Below are 15627 nucleotides of genomic sequence, written 5' to 3'. Positions count from 1 at the left end.
TGGGTATATTTTGGGACTTTGGTAGAGCTTCACATGTGTTTGGCTTGGACTCATCTATAGGTCTGCAGCTATGGAATGCAAGAGATGCATTAGTTGTCGTTGTTCCCGGTGAAGCCATCAGTGATTGCATCACCACTCATTCTCTACAACACCTTGTTTCATGAAACTGGACTTCTGTTTGAACCAGGGCATATTCCATGGTTACAAACAAACAAAAGTTATTCCCTCTCCATCTTCCCTCTTCTTCCGTTGCCTGACACGCCCCCTCTTCCTCAGGCCCCATGACACCACAAGGCATCCAACCTCAAAATGGGAAAGGGTAGTTCCCCTCTCTTGATCGACGAGGGGTGATGGTGGGGGTGTAAGCATTCAAACCATCCTCATTCAGCTGTGCATGTACCCTGGCTTGCAGCAAGCTTTTTGAGTCACTCATCACTGGTCAATGACGGGACATGTCCAATCGCATGCTTTTTGGAGGTGTGTCATGCCAATTCCTTCAGGCAACAGTTGCGACTTCGGAGGTTTAGCTCTGTGCTTTGTTCAACACCGAAACGGTTGAAATGATAGTTTGTATAAGAGTCAATCTAGACTAGTTGATCAAATGAATGTGGTGAAGGTAACTACGGCAAACTGTTGAAGTCATGCAGTGTTTGTGGGAAGTGTTGAATCTCCTTGATCCCATGCAGAAGCAGAGTTGAATCTGCCATGGAGCAGGAACTACTCCCAAGCCGTGTTGAACATCGTGGCTCTCCATCAAACCAAGTAGCAAACTAATAGTCGCTTCCTCGACTCAGAATCTCCTTGCTAGACTCTCGAAGCAGAATCGTCTACAAATCATTAGTCACATCCCACTTCAAGCGTAGATATACTCACATGCTCAAACTGAGCCGTGTACGACCCCTTCACGTCCGCAAGCGGCTCATAAGCCTCAAGCAGACCGTTGGAAACCAGGCAATTCAGCTTTTTCAACCCATTAGCACAAACTCTTCCTCAACACTTTACTCTAGCACTCACCCCGGCCAAATACCGCTCCTGGCCGAGACGCTCAAGGTAGCGCCGGCAAAACACAATGTTACCAAAGTTCTCCTTGATCACCTTGTGCAGCTTCTTCGCCGAGGCAAAAGGCAGCGACGCCGGAGACGGACCTCCATTCTCCAGCTTGTAACCGTAGATTCCGACCTATCCCGATGTCAGTTTCCTCTTCCCCCAAGAGAACATAACCACTCACGTCATCATACAAGCGGCCGCGCCCCGTGGTCCCAAACGTCTCGATGGCAAAGACCTCCCCCTCCTCCATCTTGGTCTGGTCCGAGTTCTTGATGAAGGGGATAGACTTGCCGCCGTGGATCCGGTAGTGCTGGATGTTGTGCGCGCTGATGTTGCGGACCGGCTTGACCGGGTACGTCTTGCCGCCAATCTCTACCTCGTAGCCCTCCATGGCCTCCTGAATAGCCGCACTAACGTCGCAGATGCGCACGTCGATTCCAGACGCCTGAGGCATCGTTAAACCCCGGTACCGGTTGAATGTAGAGATGCTTGCTCACCTTGATGCCGCTATTGGTCGCGTCCTTGACCGCCGCGAGGAGATTATCATACGTGGGGTCAAATGACATGGTAAACGCACTATCGACGATCCATCCGTTGATGTGCACGCCAAAGTCGACCTTCATGACATCCTCGTACTGCAGGACAACATCCTTCTGGCCAGGGTTGGGCGTGTAGTGTGCCGTCTCGTGGTTGAGGCACAGGCCTGTTGGAAAGCCCATCCCGGACTTGAGGCCATCGCCCGGTTCGAGGCCCTGGTTGCCGAGGAGGGCTCGCACGCCATCCTCGATGCCGTTGGCAATGTCACGCAGGGTCTGGCCTGGCTTGACGCTCTCCTGAGCCCACTGGCGGACTTGGCGATGCACTTCTGCCGCCCGGCGGTAGTCATCGAGGAACGCAGGGTCCTCAAGTTGCTTGCGGCCAAGGGCACGCAGCTCCGCTGCAGTGGTGCGAGCTGTATTGGTGTCCTCATAGTCGAGGAACTCTCCAGTAGGATACTGTCCAGGAGCAAAGAGCTCACTCAGCGGCACCCTCGGAGGGGATGATTGGTGAGTGGCCTTCTTGGCCTTCTTCTTCTTAGGCTTTCTCTTCTTCTTTTTCTTCTTATCAGATGCATCAGTCAGCGGCACGGCGCCAACGACACCCTCGTCATCATCATCGTCGTCGTCGTCGCCGCCTTTGTCACCCACACTCCCGTCCCCATCCCGGGACAAGTGAGCGCCTCTTGGTTCTCCGCCGGCGGAACAAGGGTCGTTTGAGAGGGGTCCGCCGCCTATCACAGTAAGCACTCATCGAGAGTCATGGTGGTGAGTCGTGTTCGTACCATTTCCCTGTGGGGGGTGATCTTCAGATATCTTGGCGCCCATTCCGACATGAACGCAGATTGTTGACTTGATAATTGTGAAGTTGCTTGGATGATTTTGAGATCTGAGCTGACTCCTCACGCGAGCAATGATGCAAGTAAGAAAGCGGTCAACAATGGCAGAATGGATAAGTTATGAGGTGCTCATGATGATTTCACTTGATATGATGAGAAACAGAATATTTTGTTTAAAATCAAAACCCATTTTTGGATTCCTTTTTTTTGTTCTTTTGTGTATCTGATTTCTCCGTATTCCTCCCTCATCGGCTCTCTTCCGAATGAGTGGTGTCGGTTGGTATCAATAAATCCCAAGCCCAAGCGCTTTCATCCAATATCATGTACAAGTTTCCCAATAACCATGCCCAAATCTAAATCAAATCGCTAGTCCCAATAAAACCAAAATGCTGTACTGTTTGTCCGAGATCCCAATCAAGAAAGCCAATGATACAAGAAGAAATACACAGAAGAAACCGATATCAGACTCTCAGTCGCTTACTCCCAGCGGTACACGCCGTCGTCGTAGAGTACTCGCTGCCGCCGGCTGCCGGGGCCGACTGTGGACCGTCGCTTGGGCTGCATGCGCTCCATCAGACGCTTTCGCTGGGCCTCCTCCTCCTTCTTCTCCTCCTTCTTGGCCAGTTTGCGGGCCTTCTCCTCTCGGCGCTCCTCCTCAAAGTTCAGTCGTCGCACGGCCTCGACGAGCTCAGCCTCGCGGTCCAGGACCTCGACTGAGGGTCGCTTGTAAGTAGAGGCACGGCGAGGGCGAGGGGGAGCGGGAACTGCAGGGCGGCCAGCGATCTCGGCATTGGCCTCGGCGATGCGGATGGCAAGTCGCTGGGCAGCCTCCTCTCGTCGCTTCTCCTCTCGCTTCTGCTCACGTCGGATCTTGCGGGCCTCCTCGCTGTCGGAGTGCCGGCTGTCACGGGAGCTGGAGGAGGCATGTCGAACGTGCTTGGAAGATCGGTGGTTGTCGACAACCTCAATGATGTGACGCTCAGGCTTGGCCCGGTCGTCAACAATCACTGGCCGTCGGTGAGAAGCATCGCGGGTCTCGATAACGTAGGTGTTGGGGTTGGGAGAGGCGGGAGCAGTGTGAGGAGCAGTCCAGGTCTGAGGTGGTGTGCGAGAAGTTGGCGGGTTGTCGACCAGGACGATGCGATCAGCGTGCCGTGAGCTAGGTCGACGCTCCTTCTTGTGGTGGAAGTCGAGGACCTTGTGGCCGTCAATGTAGAGGCCAGATGCCCGCTTCTTCTTGCTGGACGAGCTGCCGTATGATCGGTCTGACTCGTCACCAGAGCGGTAGGATGGTGTTGAGGGCACAGGGCTGTACTGAGGAGTGGGAGGCAGCTGGGTCATGGTGGGATATGTTGTCTCGGCGTAGTTGACGAGCTGGCTGGGGTGCTGGAAAACGTAGTTGCTGGCGCAGACCTGACCGTGACGGGAGTTGGCGCAGAGCGTGGGCTGCGAGTACTGCTCTGTCCGGCCGTCAGGGTAGACGTAGGTGTAGATGTTGGTGGTGCACATTGTGTCGGTGTTGGAGGGTTCTGGGCGCTGGTTGCGCGGGACAGGAGGGTTCTCCTGGATAACTACAGGAGGCAGACGAGTCCTGTTGGGAAAGAGTCGAGTCTGCTCTGGTCGTGGTGTTGCTGAAGGGTTGCTGTTACGGCGACGACGGTTGTATAAGACGTTATCAACAACGATGGGAAGGTGTTGAGACGACAGTGCGTTGGTGAGAGAAGTCAATGGAGACTGCTGTTGTTGGAGAGGTCGTGGGTATTTATGAGCCTTCTGATCCAGATGGGATTGAGTGTTTTGTTTGGCTGGTCAAGAGGAGGAAGAGGGCCCTTGTTTATATAGAAGAGAGGCCGCAGGTCAATGGAAGTTTGATGGGATGGTGTGCAGGGACTTGAGTGTAAGCCGGCAACTGCTGAATCAGGAAAGGGTAGGGATGGATGCCTGGGGAGTGAAGAAATGGACTGATGGACTTTGGAGTATGGGGGGGGTATCAAAAAGTGGAAAATATGCGGAGATGGGGTGTGTTGTTGCCTTGGGGTTTGAGCGAGTCTGATGGATAGGAACAGGACTTTGGTTCGCCAAGCGGATCGCGATATATACATCGGGACCTGGGCTGAACAAGATGGTGGTGTTCCCTCCGAGGCAGCCTCAGAGCTCAGGGTGGGGATGGCCGTTTCTGCCTACCAGCCCTAGAAGCCAGGGTCTGTCTGTGAGTGAGTGTCTGCGGCCACTAGACGACCCCTGCCACGGGCGCCAATGGCCTTGGGAATGGCCTTGTGGCCCCCAGGTCCACCATCAGAACCTTGCCGATGACTCCCTCTTCCTGGGTCAAGGGGACAGTCCAATGGCGGTGCCTGCTGAGCCACGGCCGTCTCGCTAGGGTCACCCCTGACCGAGACAACCCATGGTCCCAAGGGTTTACCACCAGAGAAGAGTAAAACACAGCCCAGTAACAGTCCAGTCCGTAGGATCGAGTTATTTCCCGTCTGGGGGAGGGACGGGAATCGACACGGGAGACGAGGGGGACTCTGACAAGCGACGAACCAATGCGAATCCGATCAAGGGTTGGACGTATGGCATTGACGGGTACGGTATCCCACCAGCTGGTGAACCCATCGCCAACCTTTTTGGAACCCGTCCACAAATTCGTCCAAGCGTAGGACTTTGGACATGTCAATGTACCACGAGGTGGTATGGCATCTTTGACAGTTTGCTCATGACGATGGAGGCGGCTCAAGACGCGGCCTTGGGTTGAAACGCAAAGGACACAATTGTGTTGACATCGATTGACATGTACTGTACACCATCTTCTTTTCGTGTCTGGGAGGTGGTCTGCGCACACCATCCATGAGCAGATCCAGACCATCACACAAAAAAAGGTGCCTCGCAAAAAAGATTCGACCCTAACGGACTGCGACTCACTCGGAAAGTCCCAGGCCACGCAAAAACATGTCGCCAACACCTTCTCTCAAGCCGCCGTCGGCCGTCTTGTCAAAAAACCTGCATCATGGGGTCATTTTCTCTTGTATCCGGCATTGACTCATCGAGTCTGCAGACACACAAAGGAAAGCCGATAACGCTAGAGCAAAGTGCAGACAGGCCACCTACACGCCCTTGCACACACTGACCTCGTCCTAGAATGCGACAGCGACAAGGACACGCCCTCCAACCGGCGAGTCGGGAGACGGAGTGAGACGGGATTTGGGTAGGGCAGGGCGTGACTTGTCAAAGTGTACAATACGGCCCCATCATCATGCGCGTGCTCTTTGTCGTCCCGCAATCGCAATCATTGACATGAATGTCGGGCATCTCTCATTCGCCCGCAACTTCATCCATCTCCAAGTCCGACATCTCCAAGTCCGAGTCTCAACTCCAAGAGCCCCTGCAGCAGTGGGAAGCCAGAGCGGGCAGTGCCTGGGGGCCCTAGAGTCCGCCTATCGAGGCTTGGACCTCGAGAGTGGACGCCTCTGGCAATCTGGCTGCGGCGCTAGAAGGTCGTCTAGCGACAGAGGCGCCACATCGTCTACCACAGCCTCAGCCCTTCCACCAGGGTATGAGAGGCTTTGGCGTCGGATTTGATCGCGATGGCTGCTCAGCCTTGCATCGATCCCAGGTTTTGGATCAAGAGCTTGAGCAGAGTTTGATGATCCTGAAGGAATCATTGGATGCCTCTTCCCCTCTGACGGGTATGCCGTCCTCCACCTGTCTGTCCATCATCCCGCCAAGATGCAAACCACACGGGAGCTAGATGAATGGCACAGATGCCTGTCACAACGGGACGCACAGTTCAGTTCAACGGCCACTTTAGGGAAGTCGTCTTGGAAGCAGCCAGAAGCAGCCACTGTCGATTGTCGATTCGATTCGACTGCATGCAGAGCCAAGGGCGTGCATTTTGTTTGTGACCTTGGAATTGGAGATGCAAGATGTCGCACTACTGCGAATAGCTTCAGCGAGTGCAGCATACCCCGGAGAACCAAAGATCCAAATGACAAAGATGCTGCCTGCCGAGACGTCTCCATTCAGGACTCAAGACATGGGCAACCATTGACGTGCCTGGCTCTAATCGATCCATCACGCGGCCGTTTGTGAAGGGACCTGCGTCCAACCCGGTAACTCCACAGGCCCGTGTGTGATTGGTTTGTGGCAGCCACTTCTCAAGACACGATATTCTTCAAGACGAACGCCAATCCCCATGAGCAACCTCATACAGCTCTGAATCAGAGCCGTTCGCTAGGAAGAACTCGGCCTGACGCGTCAGGACTGACAAGTTGCCTCTTCCTGCAGGCTCTGCTGATGGATCAAGAAAACTCGGCAGGACGCGTTGCTCGCCGCTAACAGTCACCCTCTCAGAAAACGGCCCCCAACGGCCCCCAAGTGTGTGCCAGGGCTGGTCGCTAGGGCGATTGCCTTTTTGGCTGCCTCACGGACTAGGCCAATGAGCGACATGATCGATACGGACATCCGTTCGGAATCCAGCTCAGCCGGCAGCACTTTTACGCGTCCGCACATTTGTGTCCAAAGATGGTTGCTGGTGACGATACCTGTGCTTCATTCATGGTGTTGATAGAAATGCAAGAACTCGTGGCCCCTGCTAAAGGGCCAAGAGTGGCGAGGTTCGTTTCATCAAGGGCAGGTACGTACCGCCAAGAGTGGTCACCACAAAGCGCTTGCCGAAAAGGGAAAGGCCAGTCAGCCCTGCGAGGCAGGCACGATGGTCTCTCAGGCAGCCGAGCTGCAAGCAAGAGCTCTCTCAATCGCGCCTGTCTGCACTGCCCCCTCCGCATCCAGGCTCCATCATCGTCGAGCTTCTCTTCTCGTTTACAGGCAATTTAATAATACATCATCCCCTGGTCATGATGCTTACTTTTTTGCTCGCTTGATAATAAAAAGTCACAGGGGCTTTATGATGAAACCGATCAGCCTCTGGGATGCCTCCCAAGTCCTGGCCCCCAATGTCTCGAGTCCCGAAGAGCTGGGACATTTTGCGAATTGACGCGCGCTTCTTCAACACCCACGCAAAAGTAAATTTAAATTGCAAATGTTTCGGGCTGGGCCGTTGATTCTGGCTAACAAACCGTTCCCTCGGGTTCACCAAGCGCCGTCATGAACTGACAGTTGAATGATCGATCAACCAACACAACCGTACCTGGCAGTCAATTCCGTCGAGTGTAGGAGTGGCCGTAGTTAGAGACCATGAAATCTGCACATAATTTGATTCTATTCACATCAACTTGTCGCCTGCAGCCAACATGTTTGAGATATTTGCGGCTCTTGCCGTGTCCAACCCGTGATTGGTGATCCTCTGCCAGCCCTTCTCTTTTCGTCAGCAACCACTTTAGTGCTAAACATATCCAGGCCAGCGGTGGCAATTCCGATCCTCCGTTGACATTTTCCGATAATAGATGCCTGTTCTATTTGGGGTTCCCATCCATGGCCGCGTTTCATGTGGCCGTTGTCCGCGCGGCAAAATCCAGCACACGACGTGGTAAACTCTAGGGTAGTGCTATTCCAAGCTGAGGCGCACCTTTTCAGCTGCATGTGGCGGCTTGAGATGGAAAGTCTCAGAAGCATGGTTTCGGTTTTTGTCATGCTTTGAGATGTTTAAACGAGACGGGCTTGCGGGTTTGTCTTCATCTTGTTGCCAATATTAGTAGCGTGGCTATTTCAAATCCCATGTAGACACATCTGTAGGCATCGAATCTTACGCGTAAACTTGCGACTACACTCTCCAATCAAAATCAATGTCAAAGAATCCCTTCTCAGGTACCTTGAAGTGAGAGCATCGCACCGGCTTTCTCTGAGCATTGAGAAACCCACCCCTATCGACTCCTTCATTGCCAACTCGATTCCCCCACCAGTCCAACACCACCCCTGGATGCTGCAGCGCAAAGTACATGACCAACCCAGAGATTCCAATGGCTGCGCTAAACGAACTCGTCAGGACGTATGCGTACTTTTCCCACCACTCCGTGTACCGCCGTTTGATATAGTAGTTGAAGACAAATGCCAACAGAACGCCTCCTTGGATGTAGCTCCAGTTGAAGGGTGCCCATCCCAGTGGTCCAGCCAGAAAGATGGGTGAGTTGACATTCTTCCAGAATGATCGTGGCCACCGTTTTCCAAGGTAGTAGATGACAATTGGAAAGACTAGGCCAAGGGGCATGAGGTATGTGATCGCAGCGTAGGGAGCTCCGGGACCGAATAAACGTCTGGGGCCGATGCATCCCCACATGACTGTCGACATGAAGAAGGAATGCGTGTGAGGGCATGTGAAGCGGTCTTTTTGTCTCTCTGAACAAACATCTTCAATGTTGCGTAGAACCCAGTGGTTGACTCCGAGCGCGACAAAGCCTGCTAGGACAGTCGCCCAGACTTGCGCGGCAAATGCCCACCGCGGAGGGATCTTTGCGTAGTGGGCCAGTTTGAGATCCGAGAGAAAGTTGACGGATTGGTGTGTCGACATGAAGCTAAACATTTTGAAGATCATGTTGGGGATCGCTCTGCCTTCTAGGACGTAGCCGCCAATAACCATGGCTAGGAAGGCTGTTGAGATTTGGATGTTGGTGATGGCCGTCAGAATACCAAGAGGAATTTGCAAGATTGCTGTAAAAAGGAGGGCGAGAAAGATGCCCCATACGGGCATGTCTGTAGGCCAGACTGTGACAGAGACGCAAGCCATGACCAAGGCGAGGACGAGGATGATGAGGTACCACCAGTGAGGACACTCTGGGTAGACAGCCATCAACCTATTGTGCACGTCTTTAAACTCTTCTTCTCTCGACTTTCCGGACCAAAAAGCCTTGAGTCCACTCAACATGTCGTGGCGATGCCAGAGATAGATGTGCACGGGAAGACAGATGTAGACCATGAAGACGGCAACATAGTTGAGTGATTGAGTTGTATTTACCAACGGCGGGCTGTATTCGTAATAAGCCGTCTCATTGAGAGTGAACTTTGGACTCAAGATGCGAGAGACGTTGTAGATGTTGCCCGTGTTGTCGTAAATCTTGTTCCCGTTGATCGGAAAGTATCCGCCCTTCCAGACATTGTTGAAGTACATGAACGGCGCAACGACGAACCCCGCCAATGCCATCCCGCTTGCAAAGTTGATGACTGTAAACAATGGCATGCTGATGGGGTCGACCATGTACGTCAACATGTTCCAGTCAAGCGATGGTAGCGGATTCAGGCCGAGGCCGCATGTTGCTCCTGATATCAATGCGAGGGTGACGTTGCCGGGGGATATCCAGGTTGGCCAGTTGAAGAGTGCAATGCCGGTGAAGAGGTAGTTTGGGATCCAATAGTATAAGAACATGGCGCCGAATGCAATGTAGAAGAATTTGTATCTCGATATAGTCCACCCATTCGCGCTTCGCCCAATCTCTCCATCATCGTCGAACAACGCCTTTGTCAGTCCAATGTTGGCCAATCCCTTCGGCCAGATCATTGGGGGTGGGTAAACGAGAAACCGACGAGCCATCCCGGCGCAGCCGTACCCGATGAGCTGGGTTGATAGCAGAGTGGTGATCTGCCAGGGGATACTGTTGGCGAGCACGGTTTCGCCGTAGAAGCGTTCCAGCTTCAAGACCTGGATGATCCCAACGATGTATGCGCCTGTAGAGCCCCCTCCAAAGGAACCGTTTGTCATTATTGCGATCAGGACATGCTCCTTCTGGTTGAACGGTCCCGGATTGAGTGAGAACTCCCAAGATAGTATCCGGAACTTCCTCTCAGGAAGCCACCTAGCCATCAACAAGCCCAAGGGCATGGACAACAGCTGAGCGACATAGGTCGAAATCTCAATCGGCGGCATCCTCAATGAGAAGAACTGACATATTGCCGTCCCGCAGATGGCGAAAAGCGTCCCTAGTATAAACACCCTAAACGTCCCCACGGGGAGGGAAGGATCATCGGTAGGATCGACGACGGCTCGAACTTCAGGATAGATGGAGTTGTTGAGCATTAGATCCTTTTGCTCTTCAAAGTCGGCAAAGATGCTCCGCGCGAGCTCTGGGTCGGAGTCATTGCTGTTGTTGAGATATGATCGTGCTCGGTCGAGGACTTGATGGGGGAAGTTTTGATCTCGCTCGTGCTCTTTGAGTAGGATCTTGAGCTTTTCGATTAGATCTGACTCAGGGGTATCGGCGTCAAAGGCTGGATCTTTGAGCTCCGTGGCAATGGGTTTGCTTTCATGGGGTGATGTCGAGTCGTTTGATATCGCGTCGTTTGATATCGCAGCCTTTGTCTCCTCTGATTCCATCTTGGATACGGTTCTACAGAGAGGAACAATGAACAAAATAGGTCCATCAGGGTTGTGTGAGATTCGCGTTTATAGCTCTTATGCATGATGGCGACATTCCCAACAGAATAAGCTTCTGAAGTTTTCACGATAACCACCCAGAGGCTGAAGTATATGAGCGATAATGCATGACGACAAAGTCAAGATACCTCTTGCGGGAAAACAGAAACTCGGAATGGCACGACGAGTCGACGAGGTTGGCGGAAGGGCTTTCGAGATCGCGAGCCCGTTGAGATACTGCCTCACAAGGGTGATAGCCTCTATAGGTGGATGATGAAGCAACCGTTCTCTTTGATGGCTGCAGATGAAAGACCAAACAAGGTATATGATCTTTTGACGCAACGAACATTGTAATTGTTTGGCATGAAGAAAACAAACAACACCACTCCTCCAACATTCGACCAGATCTCTACCTCAGATTCCTCGCCGGTCCACACTCGACAACCTTTCCATGATCCAGACGCAAACACCAGTTTGCATCCTCCACAGCCTCTAGACGATGCGCAATCGTGATGACAGTGCTGTTCTTTAGTTCCTGTCTCAAGATGCGCTGAACCGTCGCTGCGGTACCACGATCGATGGACGCGGTGGCCTCGTCTAGGATCACCAGTCCACTCCTCCGCAAGACAGCTCGTCCGATACCAACCAACTGTCTTTGTCCTTGACTCAAGTTCTTGCCTCCTGCGTCAATTTGAGAGTCAAGACTCCATTCCTCACCAAGAACCCGGTGAATGGCATTGGTGCACTCTTCATCCGAAAACTCCCCGGATGGATCGATATTATCGCGCAACGTGCCGGGGAAGAGAGTCGGATCCTGCTGGATGAAAGTGACGCGGTTACGTAGAGCCGTGCGATCAACCTGTGAGAGGTCTACGCTTCCGATCTTGACAGAGCCCTCCGCAGGGGCTCGCGTTGCCAAGAGAGCGTTGGCGAGGGTTGACTTGCCTGATCCAGTTCGACCGAGGACTGCACAGGTTGAACCACCGGGGATCTCGAACGTGACACGATCCAGGACAGAGGGAAGATGATCGTCGTACTTGAACGACATGGAGTCGAAGTAGACGTCATCGCAAGGCCTGGGCCAATCCTTTGGCGGCTCGATATCACCATTCGGCTCCTCAGGAATCCGGTTCAACGCATCAACTCGCTCCAGAGATACAGCATCCAACTGGAGAGACGCAAACTTCTCGCACAGCTGCTGAACAGCACTCATGGCAATGTTTGTCTGCGTCAAGACGAAACCGACGGCGCTTGCTGGTGTCCCCATGTACACCATCGACAAGACCAGGACGGCTCGCATCACGGCTGACGACATGCCGAGTCTGCAGTCCAGCCAGAAGGCCATGCTCCAGAAGAAGTGGTCCTGCTTCTGAAAGTCGTCGACCGCCTCGAGATGCCTGTCCTGGAACCGACCTTCAACCTTGAGCGCCCGGATCGTAACCAGCCCGTCCTGCATGACACCGATGTTGGCGATAATCGGAGTGAGATATCTCATCTCCATGCGGCGAAGACAGCGGGAAACAGGCACGTAGATCCGGAAGAAGTAGACAAACAAGAGCGCCACAGCAACCAGGATAATCACGAGGAAAACCTGGTGCGTCATGATGGCAGCAAGACTCAAAGCTAGAGCAATGAGGTTGTACACAAACGCTTCCAGAGGGGCCAGGATTCCACCGTCCACCATGCCCATGTCGGATATCAGGCGGTTCTTGAGTTGTCCAGTCGGAGTCGTGTCGTGATACTGGAAAGAAGCCTTGCTCACCTTTTCGATGGCGATCCTGAACAGTCCGCGAGCGGCGTTGATGCTGATGGATGCCAGAAGGATCTGAGCGATGGCGAACGACACGATCTGCGCGAGGGAGAGGCCGCCAAGGACACCGAGCCAGGGAGAAGGATGTTGGCCAGGATCGGGAAGACCCCAGTAACCACTTGTCACCGAATCCTCGAGGTTGACAGACTCGGATCCCCATGCTTCGAGGAGACCAGCTCGAGCAATATCGCACCACCGAGAGAAGCTGTAAAAGACGGCCAGAGAGATCCAGAGATGCCATCCACCAGCACCCATATACTTGGTGTAGATGGACAAGGGGATGGCGCCAGTCTCAGTAACCTGTTCCGGCACATCCTTGACTCCGGGGATATCCTCAGCAGGGTGATCTTGGGGGATCTCGTGGGCTTGAGTTCCGACAGGGCCTGAGTCGACGTGATGAGGGTGCTCCAGCTCTTCCTTAAGCTCCTGGGGGGTCAGGATGTGAGCGTAACCGTTGGTGATGTCGATAACCTGATCAGCATGCTTAAGAACCAAATCATCTCTATGCGTGACAAGAACAATGATTCGATCCTTTGCCAAAGGTCCTCGAAGGAAACGTTGAACGATAGATCTCGCAGTATCATGATCCAGAGCAGCAAGAGGGTCATCTAGAAGAAGAATACGACAACGACTGTAAACAGCTCTAGCCAAAGCCACGCGAGCCTTTTGTCCCCCAGAGAGACCGATACCTCCCTCCTCAAGCTTGGTTCGATCACCGTCTGGAAGTGTCGCAAGGTCGGGAACGAGGGCACATGCATTGATGACATCTCGATATCTTGCTGAGTCAAAGGGTTCGTGGAAAATGATGTTTTCGCGGATCGTCTTGTTCTGCAGCCAGGGGAGCTGTTGAGCGTATGCAATAGGTTCATCGGGTCGGGAGAAGAAACCACTTCGATGCTCCATCTCGTTGAGAATTGCAAGAAGCAAGCTAGACTTTCCAGAACCGACTTTGCCTCTAACAACAGTAAGACCGGTAGTAATCTTGAGGGTGAGATCTCTGAGGACGAGGTGTTCAGTAGCAGGTCGCGAGAAGGAGGCGACGGAGAGTTCAATGTCCTTGGTAGAGGATCCGCTAAAGGCGTCTTCGTCTCTATCGGGTTCAGACATGTACTTGTTGACTCGGTCGACCGGAATAGTAGCCTTCCAGTAAGCAGAGATCAAGTCAAATGCCTCCTTTGTCCCGGACTCGAGCTGCGCAAAGAGTTGAAGCGAAGGCCAGATGACATCGTTGGGAAGACCCTGTCCAAGGACAAGCGTGTAAAGACAGATACTCGCAAAAGGATAAGTAGCTCCTCCGAGAACGTTAATCGTCGAAATGGCAGCATTGACAAACGAAATGTGTAGACGCTTCCTCATCTCCAAATCACGAAACCTCATGATCCTCTCACTCCAAGAAGAAGTCCACCCATTTAGCTTGAGCGGACGACTGGCCTCAACAAAGTGCGCCACAGCCTGTGCTCTCCGATCAGAGTGAGCAGTCCGCTGTCGCTCCAGCTTGATGACCTGCTTCACGAGGAGCGAGTTGCAGCAGAGGAAGAGGACCATGAAACCGAAGCCCACGCATGAAGGCCAACCCATGATGTCGATGAGGTAGTAAACGGTGACGATGACCTTGATGGGCTGGGCGATTACCTTGGGGAACTCCCAGAACCGCTGCGATATCTCGTAGGTGTCGCCGCGGACCAGGTTGACCACCTTGGCGTTGGAAGCCTGGTTGCTCGAGGTTTCTGTGACAATGGGCTTGTACTTTTTGCGACCGAAGCATCCGTTGAGGAATTGCTTGACCTTGTCCAGACGAGTAGGATGAGCGTTGACCTGATCATCTCCCGCAGAAGGATCCTTCTCGGTCATCTCAGACCCAGGAACAGCACGAGTCAAGAGTTTACCAAAAAGCCCGATAAACGTCTCCCCACGACATCGCTCATACGCCTTGCGAGAGTACCATCCCGAAGTAGTCTTTGAAACTTGACGGATAGTGTCGATGGCGAGCATCACCACGCACCAGAGACCAGCCTCTGCAGGGTCGTTGTCATCGAGAGCGCGGTACAGCTTGCTCGTAAGACGAAGATTGGATACTTCCGAGACGCGCTCAACAATGGCGAGAAGAGTAGAGATAAAGAGGTCGAGACCGTTGGCTTCGATGAGGCATGGGAGAAGTTTGCCTTTGAGCTCGCGGAAGGCCATGTATAGTCGAAAATGTTGAAAGTCGTGAGGCAGCTGCCAAACATCTTCAACAGAAATCTCTCGCTTGCGGCAGATTTTAGCAAGAGGATACACCCAAGTGACGGTCCAGAATTGGAAGAGGGTGAGGTTATCTTCGGGGCTGCGGAGGAGGTTGGTAGGGTCGCGTTTGGAGCTTCCAATGTCTGAAGCTCCCCAGGACTGATTTCGAAGAGGCATATTGCCGATGATGAGAATAGCGACGAGCGTCAAAATAAATCGAAGGGATTGAAAGACGTTGAGGTTGATTGTCTTGAAGTTGATGTAGTGAGCAGCGCAAATGACGAGTGTTGCCGACGTCATGAGGAGATACTGAACGAACAACAACCTCGGGGTCTTTGTAGGACGGTCGAATAGCGTAATGAGCACCGCAACAGTCCATGGCACAATATCCAGAAATGAAATAGGTAGTCGAGGGTTGAGGATAGCAGAGCTAACAGCCAGAGCGAGCCCCAGAAAGCTAATGACCATCAAGCAAACCGTCCAAAACGTCCACCGCTTGCCATTCTTCTGACGAAGGCCAATCTCCTGGGCAAAAGGCTTGAGCCATCTCGGCGTAAGGTATCGTAGAGGCTTTAGGAATACGTAGACGAGGAAAATGATAAAGGAGGTGATGTTGAGGGCGAGGAGGATTCCAGCGTCACGCCCGGATAGTGAGCTCACCCAGGTCTGAAAGCTCTGCTGGTCAAACGCGAGGACCGAATCGGTAGAGAGTTGCCTGGAGTTTCCAGAGATGTATGAAATGTTTGTAGACGCCATTGTGAAAGATGCCGAATAGACAAGATGCTTGCGTTGATAGCGGTGTTGTGTTGATATGCTGGTTTGGCAGCCTGTGTGTGTCAATAGAAAAACTCCAGCGATTTGAACGGTTGGGGA

The 15627-nt window shown here is 53.0% G+C and overlaps 4 protein-coding genes across 4 annotated transcripts; all 4 read right to left on the bottom strand.

Annotated features, from left to right (window-relative positions):
* Positions 1-770: 770 nt before the first annotated feature.
* Positions 771-2450, bottom strand: NCS54_00612000 (Methionine aminopeptidase 2; the record flags this gene model as incomplete). The annotated part of the gene is made up of 6 exons (XM_053151593.1): positions 2369-2450; positions 1545-2317; positions 1229-1492; positions 1015-1179; positions 874-960; positions 771-827 (listed from the first exon to the last, which is right to left on the bottom strand). Exons 1-6 carry the CDS (start codon positions 2409-2411, stop codon positions 771-773), a joined length of 1389 nt encoding a protein of 462 aa, XP_053007568.1. The 5' UTR covers positions 2412-2450.
* A 449-nt stretch (positions 2451-2899) lies between these two features.
* Positions 2900-4219, bottom strand: NCS54_00611900 (Hypothetical protein; the record flags this gene model as incomplete). The annotated part of the gene is made up of 1 exon (XM_053151592.1): positions 2900-4219. Exon 1 carries the CDS (start codon positions 3929-3931, stop codon positions 2900-2902), a length of 1032 nt encoding a protein of 343 aa, XP_053007567.1. The 5' UTR covers positions 3932-4219.
* A 3922-nt stretch (positions 4220-8141) lies between these two features.
* Positions 8142-10682, bottom strand: NCS54_00611800 (Hypothetical protein; the record flags this gene model as incomplete). Its single annotated transcript, XM_053151591.1, has 1 exon — positions 8142-10682. The coding sequence occupies one exon, from the start codon at positions 10680-10682 to the stop codon at positions 8142-8144; it is 2541 nt and encodes an 846-aa protein (XP_053007566.1).
* A 448-nt stretch (positions 10683-11130) lies between these two features.
* NCS54_00611700 (Hypothetical protein) lies at positions 11131-15510 on the bottom strand (the record flags this gene model as incomplete). The annotated part of the gene is made up of 1 exon (XM_053151590.1): positions 11131-15510. The coding sequence occupies one exon, from the start codon at positions 15508-15510 to the stop codon at positions 11131-11133; it is 4380 nt and encodes a 1459-aa protein (XP_053007565.1).
* Positions 15511-15627: the final 117 nt, after the last annotated feature.

The sequence above is a fragment of the Fusarium falciforme genome, chromosome 4 (assembly GCF_026873545.1).
Source record: "Fusarium falciforme chromosome 4, complete sequence".
Lineage (NCBI taxonomy): Eukaryota > Fungi > Ascomycota > Sordariomycetes > Hypocreales > Nectriaceae > Fusarium > Fusarium falciforme.
The sequence above is the reverse complement of the archived record's forward strand: the minus strand, read 5'-3'. Positions and strand labels throughout refer to the sequence as shown.